The 18,527-nt window shown below is 43.4% G+C and overlaps 1 protein-coding gene across 2 annotated transcripts; it reads left to right on the top strand.

The window, feature by feature from the left end:
• Positions 1–3,817: 3,817 nt before the first annotated feature.
• cdc34a (cell division cycle 34 homolog (S. cerevisiae) a) lies at positions 3,818–17,627 on the top strand. Of its 2 annotated transcripts, none has more exons than XM_026158850.2 (5): positions 3,818–4,272; positions 12,808–12,894; positions 13,094–13,191; positions 14,414–14,548; positions 14,703–17,627. In XM_026158850.2, exons 1-5 carry the CDS (start codon positions 4,090–4,092, stop codon positions 14,929–14,931), a joined length of 732 nt encoding a protein of 243 aa, XP_026014635.1. In that variant the 5' UTR covers positions 3,818–4,089; the 3' UTR covers positions 14,932–17,627. The 2 variants fall into 2 exon arrangements, with proteins under 2 accessions (XP_026014635.1, XP_080152896.1); XM_080296770.1 differs by having other exon boundaries at positions 14,297–14,548.
• The last annotated feature ends 900 nt before the right edge of the window (positions 17,628–18,527 follow it).

Raw genomic sequence — 18,527 nt, 5'->3', positions numbered from 1 at the left:
TGGGCGCTATAACCTGCTCACCCACCACTGACCTGGTGCCTGGAGAAGACCAGACACTGGGCAAGTGTAATGAGAGGAGAGCAGAGGTGAAACCAAAGCTACAAATAAGGCATGGGTTTTAAGCTTGTATTGGGGTGCTTTTGTCCTACTTGCCTCTTGGCGAGGCTCAGAGCAGATCTGCTGGTGTTTAGTTGAACCGAATCCTTGTGTCTCTACGGGTGATTGTACAGTAGTTCAGTAGTTTTGCTCTGTGCCTTAGCCCTGCAGTCTGACCTACTCCGGCACTTCATAAGTCTTGTAGAGCCCCCACCTCTCCCCTGAGTGCACTGATCTAACAGTGCTAAACTGCAGATTGACCCTCCCCAAGGACTTTGAACATATCATTCCTTTGGCAAATCCAGTGCAATGTGAGGTTTCTATTACACCTGACAAAGCCACCTGTGTTCTACCACGCATGGATGGTTTAGTTATTGTATAGAAGATGTAATAATATTGTAAAGCAGGATGCTGTTCTTTGTCTGAAGGCAGGTCGTCACTTGGCCAACGTGTTCACGGAATAATCTGACGTAAAGAGCTGACATCACTGTCCTCTGTGGGGGGGGGAAAGACAACCTGTGACAAGTTAAAGGACACCACACTTATACTCTCAGCCTGCCTGTACTGTTTCTTTTAAAACTGCTGGTCTGCATATGAGATTGCTAAAAGTCATTTACTACTAAGCGGACGCTGTTAACTGGTCAGTGGCTTGAGGCGCCCTGTGAGTCAGTATTAATCAACACGGCTTCCACAGTAAGGAAGCGTCGCCTCCGTCAGCAGCAGCAGTTGTGTGGTTTTTGTCTGTCCTCGTGAAATATTTGCGCCCGTCTCCCTCTCATGCATCACAGAAAAAGCCAGCTGACCCACCCATATAAATCCCCCCCATGTTTCTTTTTCCCTCCAGAAACTGCCTTGCTACTTTGTGTGTATGTGTGTGTTAGGAGAGTCTTTAAAGAAAACACAACACCCGACTTCCTGCTGAACTCTGTTTGATGTCTTCATTTGGATCATTCATGTTTAAAGCAACCACCCCGTCCACTTCAACTAATCCTTGTAGTAGCAAGAGTGAAAGGAAAAAAAGACTTGGTAGCGTCTCTGTTCATATATATACTGGTAAGGCCCTCCTCTCTTGCATTTGTCTGCTATTGTAGATAAGAAATATAATGATGTCTGGCCTGAAGGTCAAGTCAGCCATTCCACTAGATTTTCAGTAGTAAAGTCTGAAATCAGAGGTGATCAGCTGTTTTTCAGGAACGTCAGTAGAAAAAAATTATGTACGCGCTCCCTGTTCCTGAAAATGATATCCATGAATCTGAGAAACGACTTCTCTAATCACACGCTGTCCTAATACTGATCATTCTGTGCATACTGTTAGATTAAAATTTGTATATTGCATGATTAGGAATGTACACTTTTATTTTCCTTGTTTCTTTCCCATGGTCATGCTTACACAGACAAAGATGTCATTCCATTTTCTCTTGTTTTTCCTACTTTTTTTTTTTTTTTTTTTAAATGAGGTTTTCTTGACCATTCTCTATTTTTGATGGTATTGTGTTTTTATCTATTCTAAGTGCAGACAATTAAAAGAAGTGATACCATTGAATGTTTTAAAATTATTAGTCACAGGGGAAGGAAGGGGGTTCTGTTTGGTGTCGCACCACTGAGGACATGGGGCTCACAATAACAGTAGAACAGGTTACGTGAAGCAGTGTACTGAGAGGCAAACCCGCTCTGTCTTAATGCTCTGTTGGTTCAGCTGTAATGACTTATTCTACCAAGTTTGGCTTGTGACATTGAAATATACTCTCATATGACAGATTTTTGAAGGTCCTGTCTTTTTATTTCTTCATATTCAACTCTACAATGTCATATTCAGAAGGGGACAACATAAATTACATTTCCTTCAAAGAAATTCCACTCAACAAAAAAATAAATAAATAAATAAAAGCTGTAAGAAGATGCTGTAGTCCTTTTGTGTGTGTGTGTGTGTGTGTGTGTGCGCGTGTTAAAGTGAGCCAATAAGCATACAAAAAACTAGTTTTGAATGAAATGATAGAAACCTGGAGTGTATACGTGTAGATGAAGATATGTTCTTGGCAAATTAATACCCGTCTCTTTATCAATAAAGCAAGATGTGCCGCTTTGAACTTCAATTCCCAGAAAGCCTAGCAGCAGAAGTAATCGAGACCCCTGACTGACAGCGAGCAGCTGAGTTGAGAAAAGTTGAGCAGACAAAGCCTCAGATTGAAGTTTTATGAAAAAATTGATTGTTTTATCGAAATTGCCGCTTGGCCAACCTCCCTTTCCTCCTTAAGGCACCCGATAAAAAGAGGAGGCTGAAAAGCTTTCGGTAGCAAAGATAACCGAGATCAAAATGAATTTCCGGTATAGACTTTCAAAACAAAGCTCGCGATTCGAACTGTATTTTTCTCTGAGCAAGCAAAAATGGACACTTATGTATGTTTAACTAGAAGTACATTAAACGACACAAAACCTAAAAATAAAGACTCTACCTTCATCATAAACAATGAACATCCTAACTGTAAGGTCTTAAGAAGTTGTTTACCTGAGAGAGTGCAACTAGGGTAAAGGTCAAAAGAGAGAGGGGTAAATTGTGCAGTGCTGTGAGAAAGTATTGGCCCCCTTCCTGATTTTTTTTTTCTTTTTTTTGCATATTTGTCTCACTAACATGTTTCAGTTTAAAGAAATGTTAGGCAAGCTAAACAAATGCAAAATGCAGTTTTAAATGATGGTTTCATTTATTAAAGGAGAAAAGCTATCCAAACCTGCCCTGTGTGAAAGAGCTAGTAACCTAATAACTGTTTGTGCCAGCCAGTGAGATCTGCAATCAAGCATTTGTGAAAACTGGCAATGAGTCTTTCACACTGCTGTGGAGGAATTTTGGTCATGAGAAAGTAAGTTTATCCGACCTGGACTTTGATTAGGCAACCACAAAATCAAAACTTTAATTTTTCTTTCAAAGGTGGACTTGGTGAGATATTCTCCTTCAGGATTTTCTGGCAGACAGCAGAATTCATGGGTCTATCATTTACAGCAAGTCGCCCAGGTCAATTCCATTTCCCAGATTGGATTCCGTGGACCGACACCCTTTCTATTTTCAAGGTTTAAAACTTTTGATAAAGCATTTAGTTGGGGCTGGATCAGCTGACCCTGACTCCTCCCTTAATTATGCTGTAACAGGCCAATAGTCAGTTGGGGGCTTCCTGTGATGCACTGAATGTTTCTTCTTCACTTACCTTATTCACTCACTATGTGTTTACACCCCACTCTGCATTTAATCAGTAGTTATTATTAATCTCTGGCACAAACACAAATGTTTGTGTTGTTCCGTTTTCCTTCTCTCACCCCCAACCACTCGATGGATACCCCTGCCTGAGGTTTCTTCCTGTTGTAAGGGGTTTTTTCCTTCCCACTGTCACCAAGTGCTTGCTCACAGGAGGTGGTTTGCTTGTTACAGTTTTCTCTGTACTATTGTAGGGTCTTTATCTTGCAGAATAAAGTGCCTTGAGGCAACTGCTCTTGTGATTTGAAAAATGAAAGCATATTTTAAAAACTTTGTTTTGTATTTATATGGGTTAAACTATGATAAATATATACTTTTATTAATGACATAATATCACAAATTTGTTTGACGATCTCAAACAGACAAGTTTGAAAAATTAGCAAAAAAATAAGAATTCAGGGGGGGTCACAGCTGTCTGATATGGGCTACTGATACTTTAGAGTTTTATTTTGAAGAATGTCACCGGAAATAAGGCAAGTAATGCCTTCGACTTGATAACGGTAGGTTCATGGTCGTTGGGGCTCCGTTGGATTGTTCACAACAACAGAGAGGAAGGCGCACCAGCTCCGGCCAAATAAAGCCCAGCCGCGTTTTGGCACCGCACACAAACGGAAACCAACCGTTCCTGCGTGACGAGCGCCGTTCTTCTACTGTTAGCTGTTGTTTGTAACGAGCTAGCTTTGTCCTTCGCAGTCACAGCTGTGGTGGGTCGCTGATATATTTTTTTTATATAAAAATCGCCGTGGAATATGGCTCAGAATAGACATCATGTAGCCAGTTCCCAAAAAGCATTAATGTTGGAGATGAAAAGTCTCCAAGATGAGCCGGTCGAAGGGTTCAAAATAACTTTGGTGGACGAGTCGGACCTGTACAACTGGGAAGTAGCGATATTCGGACCCCCGAATACACACTACGAGGGTGGTTATTTTAAGGTGAGTGGCTAATGTTAGCTAGCAGTCCGTCTATTGTTCTTTAACTGGTTAGTTTTACTGTATATTTCAGTAATTTGATCATACAGGGCAACCAAGCGACCAACCTCACCCTTCATGTAACCGTTTCCACCAGCAGCAGGTAATAGTTAATAACGTTAACTTGGCTAATTGCCCCCTGTTTAGCGTTATTGTGACAAATACTTCTTTGTTTAACTTTAAACCAACAAGACTCCATGAGAACTTTGTTGCTTGGGCATATTTTTCCATCAAAACACAGATTAGGTCTCTTACAGATCTGACATGTGCCCGAGTTACTTTTTTGTTGGCTTGAAACAAAAGGTTGTTGAGCATAACCGCCTCCAGCACTACCTTGATAGTTAAGCTCATCATCTATCTCGCTAATTCAATCCTTTTCTTTGTGTTCATCATTACAATTTAGCAGCCCTGGCTTGAGTACTTTTTTTTGTTGGTTATTCAAATGTACCATACATACATGCATGGTACTAACCTAAATGGCTTCCAGCCTTAACTTGTCTAACTTGTGTAGTGACTCATAATTTGTTTTCTCGTCTACTTCCTCCCTTGAGAGTAAAGATGCGTTGGTTTTGTTCCTGTTTAACAGAATTTGTGCTGATTATAAACCGCCGCCATCGTATTTCCGTCTTCAGAAGATTTCTGCGGCTGATGTTTGAGTGTGCCATTTCTCTGCCCTTTAACCCCCTGAGTACTGACCATTAAGTAGTGTTTTAAAGTTCTAGTACAAGTTTTTATATTGGCATGTCATGTTTTCTAATTCTAACGTTCAAACGTTGCAACTCACTGGAGTCATTGTTTTTGGTGTTGTGATGCTCATCCTGGAGGGCGATTGGATTCATTACTTTGTTTATGTTTAGTGCAATAAAGCCCCAAGTAGCTGTGCTTCAGATTTTTTTTGTTTTTATTTAATTTAATTTTTTTTACTGTGTATAAAAAAAACAAAACAAACAGATGACAAGCCTTTTATTGACGTGGCACAATAATGTTTGCTTGAAACCCGAATATAATTTGCAGAAAAGCAAAGTAACAAATTCTGCACGATTGCTTTACAATGACTTGGTTTTATTTCCTCCCAATGCTAAGCCTGTTTTGTATCCATACAACAGTTGTTAAGCTGTAAATGATTAATATTGTCTGCAGACCTCATGTAACACCACCCTTCTTGCACACTGTCCCTTCAGCTGTCCTGAGGTTTTTTTGTAGTTCCAGTTCCTAAGAAGCAGTCTTCATTTTGCCTCTGCTCTTTTTAAAGCCTGTAAGCGCAAACGGAGGGGCCCGACCAGGCTCCCGTAGACGGTGTTCAGTGGGTCTGTGTGGTTGCCGTGTACAGGATTCCTTTGTTGGGCCAGGAATGCACAGCTTGGCTGTGAAATCTGCCGCATGGCTGTGACTCATTGTTCTGTGCTGGGTTTCTATCCGACCAGTTTGCAATATTCAGAAGAGAGAAGGGAGGGGGGAAAAAAGAGGAGAGGGAAAGAACCACCTCTTTTTGGTGTTCCCAAAACAAACAAAGAGTTATGACTCGCTGTGAGGCCTGTTCATCTGAAGCGGGGCTGATACTGACGTCACGTGCAACCTGGCTGACTCAGGCGTTTATTTCACATGGGTGTTTCTTTGAAAAAGGCACACCATGACGAACACATTATGCATGCAGGCGGGCACGCACAGAGTGGACCGAGACGTATTGAAGTGTCACTCACACAGGATTAGATAACTGTCCTGGTTGCTTTAGTAAACACACGGTGCAGAAGTAAACACACAGTGCCTGATAATGATAAGCTGACCATGACCTGTGACTTTCATATACTCGCTGGTGCTAACACCCATTTGCTGACTCTGACATTTCTGTGTATTCATGTGAGGAATCCATTTAGGTTCTGAGACTCTGACGTTTACTGACTTTGGCCTGTAGTAAGCTGTGGTCTTGGGACATGAACAGCTGAGTTGGCCAGAGCAGTGGTTCCCATACTAGGTGCTGAGAAAGGTCAAGGTGTGCTTGGGGATTTAACGACACTACCTGAAAAGGACTGATAATTAGTAGTGGTGGGGGGAAAGAATCAATACAGCATAGCATCAGTATTTTTTGTGGCAGTATTGAAGTGATACAGGGACACCAATTATTGATATTTTCTTAAATGATATCAAATATTTTGGGAATACTGGAAACAAGAGGGCACATCTCATGCTCCACCATCCTGTGATAATGTTAGCTGAGGAAGCTTGCATTAAATCAGCTCAACTGAAAAACCATCCAACACTGGACAAACTTAATTATCTCCTAATTAAGCTAATGGCTCAGTCACAGGAGTAGAAATAGGGCCGCAACCTTCTTGCAACTACAAATCAAAGCATAAAAACGGTGGCTGTCTGGTGATTGCATTTTTTTTTTTGTACATTCTGCAACCGATTGATTGGCGACTAGGCTGCCCGTACCCTCATGGTGTTTCACGCTCACGACCAGTTTTGGTGGCGAGGTGATTGCACAGGTTAAAGGAGGCACTCTTTCTGCAAATGTTTGCAGTCTGAGTTGTACTGACGGCAATCACTCTCAGAAATAATTGATGTCTAATTTATAAATGCAGGCAAACGGCCAAGATCTAAGTGCAAATGGAATTATATGTGTGTGATATTTTTATTTTTTTTTGACAATTTATCACAGTAATTGCTGTATTATCAGAAACTGATTGCATCGTATTGGCAACTTGACCCCATTCAACCACAGACTGATAGCAGCATTGACGATCTCATTTCGCAGCAAAAGATAAACTAAAGCAAGATAGTGTTATCTTATTTAAAACTGACAAAGTTTGAGGATGTAATTTGCGGTTGGAAAAAAAGGTGATAAATGTTAAACCTTGCAAAATGTTAAAAGTTGCATTAATATTGTATCAGGAGTGAAGTATTGTGATAATATTGCACCGTGAGGCTTAAATATGAAAACTTTGGTAATGCAGAGAGTTTAAAAATATTCTCAGTGCAGGAAACTGTGTGTAGATTACACTGAGTGTAATGAGTGTTTGACTCTCTCACTCTGCTTTTTCTTCTTCTTCTTCTTCTTCTTTCTCCTCACATCTGTTTGTCCCCGGGGATAAGATTTGAGTCACACAGCTAAAAACACTCCACGTCTTTAACAGCTTACTCACCAGCCCAAATCATAGGAAGCATAGTATCACGTATCGAGTGTGACTGCTGCAGAACTTTAGATGTTTGCGTATTCACAGATTTATCTAGTGAGCAGCGACTTGTTGATGATTTGAACTTGAATTGCAGTCCTTTAAAATTAGTTACAGAACATGGACACAATACAAATTCAGCAAAGTTTAACAGCTGTGACAGTCAGAGACGTCATGAAAGAGTGAAAGAGTTTTATTCACCTTTGACTGGTGGTTCAAATATAAAAGTGCAATGTTTTATGTGCAGGTGAGCACTGAAGTTCAGGCTTTAACAATCAGTGTTTTTAAGATGGCTAGTGCGGCAAGAATTGCTTCTGTAAGGACTTTAAGCTATTGTCCCACCCTGAACACGTGCAAACACTACAGTTTGCATCACAAAGTGCACCACTTCCACAAGTGTATTTAAAGCTGTGGGTTTAATTTTGCTGTCTGCAGTACATTTGATGTCTGCCGAAAACCGTAACCATTAGCCACAAGTGAAACAGCCCAGACATTTTTAATTTTGCCAAACGTTTTCTAGAACACACTGACATGAGGCGGGGTCGGCCAGGTCACCAAGTCGTATGACAGAGACATTTTTACTTTGCCTGAAACAAAATAGTTAGTTCACCATTTGCTACATTTCTGTATATTTGTACTGCTTCTAATACCTCTGTGTTGGAATAACCTAAAGCATTGAACTGATCGTAGCTCTGTACTCTCCAGGAGGAGGTTTTTGTTTTTTGCCCTCCACTTCAAAAGCAGCAAAAGATGCAGCATTCACTATTTATGTCCACAGATACCGTCATCTAATTATGCTTCGCAGGAAAGTTTCCTGTGGTGACTTGTAGATCTCTCACTATGTGTCAAGTGGCACAGGTCTTTTGAAGGTTGGGTGGAGGGGCTGTGTCAACTTTCTTACTTGAGGTCATAGTGTAAATGAGGGATCTGCAGCTAATACTCTAAAAGAAAATACCTTTAATCTTTCAAGTCAAGCGTTTTTCTCGACTGACAGACCCCCATGTTCACAGCTGTTATGAGAGAGGAGAGCTGCCCTTTGGTTTTTGCCCGGGGCTGTCTGTTTTTGTTTTAAAGCACTTGACAATCAGATGACAGACGCTGTTTGCGATCAAGAAGCTGACTTTGTAGTTGCACCTTCCTAATATGCTACAGAATTTGTACATGTTCTCTGTTAGCCTTGCAGTAGCAATAGAAGAGAGTGTAAAAAAAAAAAAAAAAAAAACCTAACCTGACTGCAGTGTGCCTGGCTGAGCTGCTGGAGTCATGTTTCCCCCTCTGGCTGTGTCACAGAGAAACAAGAGCAGGGTAGAGGGGAGGAAAAAACCCTCCAAAAAACAGGGAATATTGAAGGGGCCAGATCAAGAGCAGGCACAGCCCTTTTCCTTGCAATGCCCCCCCGCTTTGAAGGCGCAGCCTGCTGTGAGCAGAAGTGAGTGTGAGGCTCTGGTAGACGGTTATAACCATCCCCTGAAGCCCTGGCAGTGTGTTCTCTTCCTCTTCCTGTTTGGGCCACTGGTGCAATAATCATCTCTGAGACGTGGCTCGGTGGGCTTCTTGAAATGTCCTTGTGCTAAGATCACCTAAGAGTTGTTTGAAATATATCTGTATTACAGTTTGAAACACTCAGAAGGATGAGAATTAAAAACAATTGAAGAGAAAGGGGAGTCTGTTGGATCTGAACCTGTTAGTCTCACAGATCTGCACGTGCTGTGTGGAATCTGCTCGGTGCCGGGGCCGTTTTCCTTGTCCTGCATATGCGTGAGAAAGGATAAGGTCTGTGGGGACGGTGAAGAGGTGCACAGGGAGAGCAGAATGATTTGTTCTGTTCAGGGTCTTTGCATTGACCTGATTTACTTCGCCTCGCTTGTCATTATCGGCAGGGTGGGCGTGCTCTTTCTCTGACTCGTTCCTTCCTCGAGGCAGCTTTTCAGGTCACAGTCAAAGATTTTCATAGAAAGAGGAAACTGATCTTCACTGTCTATGATGCGACAATAACAAGGGGAGTGTTTTATAAGTTTTTTTGGGGGGGGGGGGGGGGGTTTGCCTGGCAAAAGAAAAATCAGCTGCACTTCCTGTCAGCTTCTCAGATGAGATGTTCAAAGTGAATCTCCTTCTGAGAATTAAGGCTGTTAATTGGCTTCTCGGGCCAATTATCAGGCATGACATGCAAACCAGCATATTTCAACAGATACTCTGAGAATAGCACTCTGTTTTGGGTAAACGTCTTGGTTGAGCAGCTGTATGGGAAGAGACTGAGGTAAAGACTCGGAGCAGGACCGTAGATGCATTTGAAAAGAGAACGCTGATATTGGGCATCGAAGACCCTGCTGCAGTGTCCTCGCTCCTTCTCCTCCCGTGTTTCTTATCTTCTGTCTGTTTGGAGCTGAAGCGGCTCACAGCTGCAGAGCAAATAAGCCAACCAAGCAGCCTGTCTTTGCTTGGGCCACTTCTTTACCTCATCTATGCATTATCTCCTCTATCCACATCCATCTGCAGCCATCAGCTGTATAATAGGTAGTCATATGTAAGGTAGGTCAAAGAGCTGTTTTAGAACAGGAAAACAGTCTGAAGCCTCTTGCTAAGCTGCAATGTGAAATCGCACTCTTTCCTTTTCGCTCATGATTATTGTTAATGCATATCCCTACCTTCCTGCTTTCTTATTTGCTCTCAGGCTCGCAGGGTTATGATGAATGGGACTATTTTATGGGAAGGGTTGCCACATGGGTCTCTCAGCCCGAGGTTAAAAACTGAGATATTGATTCAACTTATTTATTCAGACGTACAGATTTGGCTGTTTCTTGACGGGCAGGGTGAGTTTGTCTCACCACAGAGCTGTGTTCTTCTTTTGAACTTCCCCACAGTTGGATAGAGTATCAGATTTCTTCCACATCTCATCACCTTTTGGTTTCACGGTATCTCGGTGGCTTTGAATAGATTTGGATGAAACTGCTTAGATGGAAGGCTCTCTGCCAGAGGTGTAAAACAAATTTTAATGGTGGTTTGGGGAGTAATTGTAGTTTTAATCCATGATATGTCCTGTGAAGTAGTTGCAACCATCTTAAAGAAGCATGTTAGAGACTCATTCACTGTTTGTTTGGGGAAAAACGGGCACTGGAAGGATGTTTCGGCACACTCGGCCAAAACCAGTCCTTGTATTATCTGTTGAGTCAGAACAGATGAAAATGAAGGAGCATTTACATAACACTTTTGTCTACGTTACCACTGAAAGTGCTTTAGGCTACAAGCTATATTTCCCCATACGTTCATACTGTGCTTTAGTCTTTGCATTTTGGCTGTGGATATGCAAAGCTGACTCCCAAAAGGCCCACCTGACCAGGAGATTGAAACCCAGAACTTTCTCACTGTGACCGAAAGTGTTGTTGAATGGCTGCTGATGATTAGTGTGGTTTATTTAAAACATCCTTACCGGTAAATGCTGTCACTGTCAGCTTATTTATTGAGCTCTAAATTACAGCAGATATTTGACTATCTATGGACATGCTGTGGAAAGGGGGAGCAACGGAGGGCCAGCTTTCCAAAATATACAAACTAATGTCTCCTTTGCCCCATTTCCAGCCAGGGGACTGATATGATCTTACTGCTTATATTGTTTTGGACTAAAAACTAAGCAATCACTGTTGCTGTATGGCCTCCTCCCCCTTCCTCCGCCCGCCTGGCTAGCTGCTATGTGTTGCACTGCTGCTAGGCTGTAATGTGTACAATGTTGGCTTGAACTCTGCACTCTGATGGGTCGCCAGTTATCTGGCAAGGCCGGTCAAACTCGGGGGTTTTATTTTTTTCAGGCCCTCTTCTCTCAGGATTGTCAACACTTCCTCTCTGCCCTGCTATGATATGGAGAGCGCAGGTTAGGATAAGCAGGCTGACTGAATTTATCTTGTGTTGTTAGTCGGGATGTACAAACTCACTCCTTCATGACAAAGACTCTTAAATGCAGAGTATTCTGTGACTATCAACAAGTCACTCAGTGTTTTGCACAGATAAAACATTTGGCTGCATGCTCGAGGGTTAAATTAGGCAAAGCGGTCAAAGAAGGCTCAAAGCTTATAAAATTATATAGAGCCCAACCCCCTTTAGTTCAAATGAAATCCCCCTCGACCTCCTCCAACTACTGCTCCTCCAACACCCCTGCTGCCAGTTCACTCCCTCTCCTGCTAGTTGGTTCACTGTGGCGAGGACCAGCTGACCATGCCGAATCAGCAAATGTACACGGGTGTGTGTGAGAGAGACTTTGGCGGGGGGGTCAGAAGGTTTCATGATGTGAGTGATGCGTTCGTGTATAATAAGTCCTGTTGGTGTGTGTGTGCTCCGTCACCGTCTCTCCCATGGCACGCTTTATGGAAAACGGAGGAGTGGTCTTCCACACAGGATTTACAGTGTGTGTCTGTGTGGTTGTTTTCAGTGTGAGGACACATAATGGCAGAACATGAGTGTGAGTAGTGGATTGTCTTGGGTTGCAGTGACAGCTGGAGAGGACAAACACAATGTCTTTATACCAGCACCATTACCACCCCCCCCCCCCCCCCCCCCCCCCCTCAGCCTCCGGTGTTTCTCTAAGCTCCACGCGCTTTGCAGCTGAACGGACTGCAAGCCTCCATCCCTCCCTTCCTCCACACCGTATTACATTACACTGTCATTAGCTATGTTTTGCACTGACCCTGTAGTAGGTATTTAGAGGTTTCTTTCAATCACGGCTGACGCTGATCAGCGTGATTGTGGAGGTCTTCAATCAGCTGCTGCGCGTTGGCACCAGCGCTGCAGTGTAGGGCTTTGTGAAGAGAAGCAGTCAAAATAAAGCCCTCTCTCCTTGGCAGCTGTGTCTGTACTTGTGTGGTTATCTTTTTGAGGACCACTTCAGAGTTTTAGACCTTGGAAGAGAGAACATTATGGCTTGGCTTATCTGACACAGGACTGTTTGGGGCACGTGTTAGGTTGGGTTTTGATGGTTAAAGTAACGCCTAGGGCGTGCATTATGTCAGTGAGTACCCCGACAGAGAGCCACACACATGCATGCTTTTATTTCTTCTGCAGAATCATTCAGACTTGCAGTTGTTTCTGACCGTGCGTGTGCGTAGATCCATTACACAATGTAAGCAAATGGCGCCAAGACTGTCTTTAATTAAAGACAAACTGTGGGTAAAGCAATCATCTTGTTGCTCGGTTGTACTAATTAGTTGAAATGGTTACCAGGCGGTGACAAGGGAAATTGGTCACAACTTGTCTGTTCATGAGAGAGAGAGAGAGAGAGAGAGAGGTAAACACTCGTCCTGTCAGTACGCTGCTAATAGGTGTCTTTTCTCACCCCAAGGCTCGGATCAAGTTTCCCATCGACTACCCGTACTCTCCACCAGCTTTCCGCTTTCTCACCAAAATGTGGCACCCGAACATCTACGAGGTAAATCTGAACAATTTTAAAAAAAAAAAAAAAAAAGAGAGAGAGAGAGAGAAGTGACTGTCAAACGTTGACATTTTTGTGATTCGAAGTAGATTTTTTTTTTTTTTTTCAACATGTAGCCCTAATATTTGAATCTTTTCGCGCTTCTTAAAGGTGACTGCTTGTCTGAACATGCTTGTTTACTGTCTCATGTCCCTAGAACGGGGATGTGTGCATCTCCATCCTTCATCCACCAGTGGACGACCCACAGAGCGGTGAGCTGCCATCGGAGAGGTGGAACCCCACACAGAACGTCAGGTACACGTCAGGCTCTGGAACAACTCAAGAAAAAAAAAAAAAAGATGATGATCTGCAGAGATTTTTTTCTTTTTTCTGGCTTGTAGCGAGACCATAATGAATTTTTAATTGATTCATTTAGATGCATAATGCATTTTGTGTCTGTCGGGATTTTGCTTTAATCATAGAGTGGGAACGTTTGAACAGATCTGGAGATGCACTGGCTGTGCACCTGCTAAAGAAGGTCATTGGCCGTGGCCAGTCATGCTGATCATGGAGGATCAGGGGAGGAGCTAGACAATGTTTGTAGCCGGGCACAGACATTTTCTTACATTCGGGCGGCATTGTTGTCTTTCCTTGCTACTGGATGTAATACCAGCTCTATGGGTACATTTGTGAGCCTCTAAACAGCTTCACCATTACTCAAGTGTGGTGGCAAGACAGCAGCTACATTATGTACTTTGGAAAATGAATTTCTTTACTGCAATTTTGTCCACAGTAATGAAGCCTCAGAGCTGAATATTACAAAAGCAGTGCTGCATTTTTGCCTACAGAGCAGAAAATGTAGATGGCTGAGTCCAGATCCTGTAGCATGAAAACAGGATGATTGTTTGAGGCCTTTTCTCAGCTTGCTGCAGTTTAAATGCAGCAAACACCCAAACATGATGTTTAATTCATACGTCTTTATTTCTGATATTTGCGTGACACAGATTGAATTACTTGGTCCCTCCAGATTCTCAGTTGTCTTTTTTTTTTTTTTCTGTGCTCAGCGTAGACAAAATCTACTACGGATGTGTCTTTCATAAAGGATCCTCCGACTGCTGCAGACAGAAGCGACAGATACAAAAGCAGCTTAATATTATTTACAGGAGGAGAGTGTGTAAAAATGTTTTGGAGGATAAAACAAACTGCCCACCCATGTTTGTGTGACTGGTCTCTTAATCACAGCTGTGTTTAGGCCAATAAAGTCAAACGCAGCAGCAGAGGCAGATGATCAGAGGGTTAACAGGCTGCTCGTCTGACCCTGACCTTCATCTCCCTCCTTCCCTCCCTCACCCTCTCTCCCTCTTTTTGTCTGTGTATGTCTGCCTTTCCATTTCTGTACACTTCTGCTTCCTGCACTCAGTGTCTCTTGTCTCGTCTTACCTCCATCTTTGCTACTCTCCGCCCCGTTTCCTTCTCCTCATCCTGTATTGCCTTCAACTATTTTAATCACTCGTTCCGCTGTCGGCCTCTCTCTCAGGACCATCCTGCTCAGTGTGATCTCTCTGCTGAATGAACCCAACACGTTCTCCCCCGCCAACGTGGACGCCTCCGTCATGTACCGAAAGTGGAGGGACAGCAAGGGCAAGGACAGAGAATACATCGAGATCATCAGGTACAGGAAGGAAGAAAAACGCACTCGGCTGTCTCCTCACTTCAAACGTTTGCTTGTCTGTACAGTAGAAACAGAGCGCCACAACTGAACTTGCTCATAGCCTCATTTTTATTTATTTTTTTCACCTCTTCTGTTTCTTCCTTGCGTCTTACAGAAAGCAGGTGGTGGCTACCAAAGCGGATGCAGAGCGGGACGGTGTCAAGGTTCCTGTCACGTTGGACGAGTACTGCGTCCGAACCCAAGTCCCACCCACGGACGACGGCTCCAACCTCTTATACGATGACTACTACGATGACGAGGAGCTGGATGATGATGATGACGACGAGGATGACGATGAGGACTGTTGCTATGATGAGGACGACTCGGGCACTGAGGACTCCTGACCTCGCCCGCCCTGCGATATCGTCCCCCTGCTCGCTGTTCTTGTTCTCAACACCCCCATCCCACCGCTGACCGCCCTCTTCTGTCATGAACTGAACTTTGAATCCCCCTCTCCCCCCTTCTTCCCCAGTACTCACTTAGCACAGCCCCCGTCCACCTTCTGTTACATGTGCAGTCACAGCGTGCGCACTAAAACCCGATGCATTGAAGAAAAGAAGGCTACAGAGTTTTTTCTGCTTGTTTCTTACATGTTTTATTTTATTTATCTGTTCTTAGTAAAGGTTACACACAATATGCACACTCAGCAGGAAATCTTCAAAGTAATAGTTTTGGTTTCCTCACCTCCTGTTGATCTGCACTTACTAAAAATTAGCTTAGCCTTTTAGCTTCGAGTCCTATTTCTTCTGCAGGCTTTGAGTGGAACAAATCTGATGTCTGAGTTAATTTTGGTGCAGAATGGTCACACCTGCTCTTAATCACAGTCATCAGGAGACAGGTTCAGGTCGGAGTAAAGCAAGATTTGTGAAGAAAGCTAACGTAGGATAATTGGCCTGCTGTGCGTATGTGTGTCTGCGCGAGTTGTTGTTTTGTTTTTTCTTTTTCTAAAGCGGAGTCGTTTCCGCCTCTGAGCCCCGGATGTGTGTGTGACTCTACTCTAGTTTGCAGGCTGTTCAAAGCCCTGCCATGCCTCACCTCTGACCTTTTAAGCCGCAAGGCTTGTGCTGCTCCACACATGAAAGTTGTCTGCCATTCACACTCTCTTGTGCCTTCCCTCACTCCCTAATATTCCACATGTGACTGTCCAATGGGATCCATGAGTCAAACCCCAGTCAGCCAGGCAAGAGGAAAGTGGCATAAGGAGTCAGTCAGCCCCCCCTCCTCCCTGCTCTTTTAATTCTCAGGTGGCGATATTGTGTAAATGGCGCCCTCCTGATGGAGGGAACTTATTTATAGCGGCACCTGTCAGATTTGTCCGAGGTGTGAGTGAGGAAGGTAAGATCGAACAGCTGAACTAAAGAATGGCATGTAGACCAGAACCCCAGAAACGTCCTCTACCGACTGCCACACGGCCTTCGTCGTACAAGCACGCGCTACTAGTGGCTCGGATGCATTAAGAAACCGCCAGCCCAGCTCACTGCTGCTCGTGAAATTTAACGTACTGTATTTAACAAACCTATGCAGTCAGTGCTTGAACTTACTCAATATGCAGTGCTTTAAGCGTGTCAGTAAAGCTGAGCTTTGCAGCGTGTCCCAAACTCCAGCTCGAGTCTCACAAGCCAGCCACGTGTCCTTGGTCAGAGACGGACATGTGAAGCTGTGTCGGTCTGTGGTTTGAGATCCCAACTCCTGAGTAGTACAAGTCTCCAGAGCTGAAGAGTTGCATTGTTCACTGCCCTTCACAGAGCTCGCCCCCTGCTGGCGGCTGTGTGTACTGGCATATTTCTTTGCGCCAGCCATTTTGACTCATCAGTATCAATGAATCCTGTTACCTCAAAGGCAAACGGGTGGCAGCTTGATGCAGGATGTGATTCAGAAGAATTAAAAATGGAGACAGATGGGGGAAGGAGGGGGGGGGGGGGCGTCTTGTTTTCAGTCTACTGTACACCATCAGACCCTCTCCTAACTGCCAAGAGTGCTCTGATACACCCCCGTTACCACCACCCAACAGTATTTCTGATGAAATCCTGACTCTGTGTGTGTGTGTGTGTGTGTGTGTGTGTGTGTGTGTGTGTGTGTGTGTGTGTGAGTGAGAGAGAGAGAGAGAGAGAATACTTGCTGATGGTTTTTTTTATTATTTTATTTTTTAGATGAGCTGAAATATGTGGAAAAGAAAAGCAAAAATGGGAAGGTACTGGGATGGGGTTTATCTCTAAGCATGAACAGGAGAATGTGGTTCTTCACTAGCATGCTGTTATGATGTGTTTGTGGTTTTAGACCTGCTATAAGGGTTGGGATTGTGTCCAAGGAAAAATGTCCTCTTAACTCAATTTTATCTGAGCTGCATTTGGAAGGGGGGGGGCTGCTTTTCTGTTTTCAGGGTTGTTGGTTTTTTTCTTTGTAATTTGTGGTAAAGGCTGCAATGTTTTCTCTTATATGTATTGACTTTATTGTTAAGAGCCCTTTTGTTGTTCATATAAGACTGAGTAAAGATATGAACCAGTTACACAGATATGAAACGGAAAAGTTGAACAGAGCCAAACTGAGTCGGCACACCATGCAGGGATCGTTACCCGCTACTGTTTACGCCACAGAGTTGTCATTACTGTATAATTGATCAGTGTTTGTTACATAGTTTATGAATGAACCCCTGCCTCTCTATTGTAATGGTTTGTGAGAATGGGATTTTTTTTTTTTTTTTTTTTTGGGTCAAACTACTGTTTTATCGTCCTTGCTCCCCACACTCTGAGCTCTGGTTGGTGGCAGCCTCACTGAGGGAAACCCAGCAGTTAAGAAAACAACAAGAACCTCAGGAAAAAAACAAAACAACCACCAATAAACAAACCCTTTTCCAGCTGAGTGAACCTGACCCCTGGCAGTCTCACTTTTTGGCTTCAAAGGACTGTTTACAATCTACCTTGATATGCACATGTGGATATTTTGACGATCACTTGATATATTTTTTTTCCTCGTTTTTCTTTTCTTTTTTTTCTTATGGTTTGTAAATCTATTTAAAATCTGAATAAAGCTCTTTATTAGATATTGGCTGATTTTTATTTTATTTGTGTGCGTGCGTTGGAGATTTTCACGGTCTCATTGGTTTCTGCATTTTCTGTGTCGTCTTGCAGTCACTGAAATGATGATAGTGAATACCATTTGAGGGAAACTCAGAGTTGTCTTGCAGAGGTAAGACCTGTTTCCTTTCTTAATTCATTTTAAAACTTCTGTTTGAGTTGAAGTGTAAGGAAAGCACGTGATGAGGCGTGTACCCCGTAGTCACCCTGCTACACTCAGAGGGTGGTGGAGACTTTTAAAGGATTTCCTGATGCTTTCTGTGTTTTTGTGTTACAAACGTGAGTTTGAGCTTCGTCTCCTCTAAGTGGACGCATTTTCTTTTTCATTTATTTCTTCTGTGTAGGACCTTTTGGATCTTAGCCCAACTGAGGTAAGAGTCCAGCTGCATGCTCTGTGAATTATGTTTAAACTTAGCTCAGTGTTGCATGAAAGACCCTGGACCCTACAGAGGTTGTGCAGGTAGTCCAGCTCCTTCAGGATGGCACATCAATACATACCATTGCCAGAAGGCTTGCTGTGTCTCCCAGCACAGGCTCAATAGCATGGTGGAAATTTCCCGAGACGGGCAGTTGCTCTAGGAGAGTTGGAGAGGAGCGTAGATGGACCTTAACCCAATAGCAGGACCGGTATTTGCTCCTTTGTGCAAGGAGGAACTGCCAGAACCCTACAAAATGACCCCCAGCTCGTTACTGGTGTGAATGTTTCTGACTAAACAATTAGACTTGGTGAGTGTGGGCTGTGGGCCCTATTTTCACTGCCTGGCTGCTGAGCCAGATTGGCATTTGCCATAGAATACCAGAGTTGGCAACCACTGGAAACCAGTGATTTTTCACAGATGAGAGCAGGAAAGTGTGGCGAACATTAT

Source organism: Astatotilapia calliptera, chromosome 23, assembly GCF_964374335.1.
Source record: "Astatotilapia calliptera chromosome 23, fAstCal68.1, whole genome shotgun sequence".
NCBI classification, from domain to species: domain Eukaryota; kingdom Metazoa; phylum Chordata; class Actinopteri; order Cichliformes; family Cichlidae; genus Astatotilapia; species Astatotilapia calliptera.
The sequence above is the reverse complement of the archived record's forward strand: the minus strand, read 5'-3'. Positions and strand labels throughout refer to the sequence as shown.

Coding starts and splice junctions, on each gene's coding strand:
- cdc34a (XM_080296770.1), top strand. CDS start 4,090: ATGGCTCAGAATAGACATCATGTAGCCAGTTCCCAAAAAGCATTAATG. Junction 4,273..12,807: donor ACGAGGGTGGTTATTTTAAG/GTGAGTGGCTAA, acceptor TCTCACCCCAAG/GCTCGGATCAAGTTTCCCAT. Junction 14,549..14,702: donor GAATACATCGAGATCATCAG/GTACAGGAAGGA, acceptor TGCGTCTTACAG/AAAGCAGGTGGTGGCTACCA.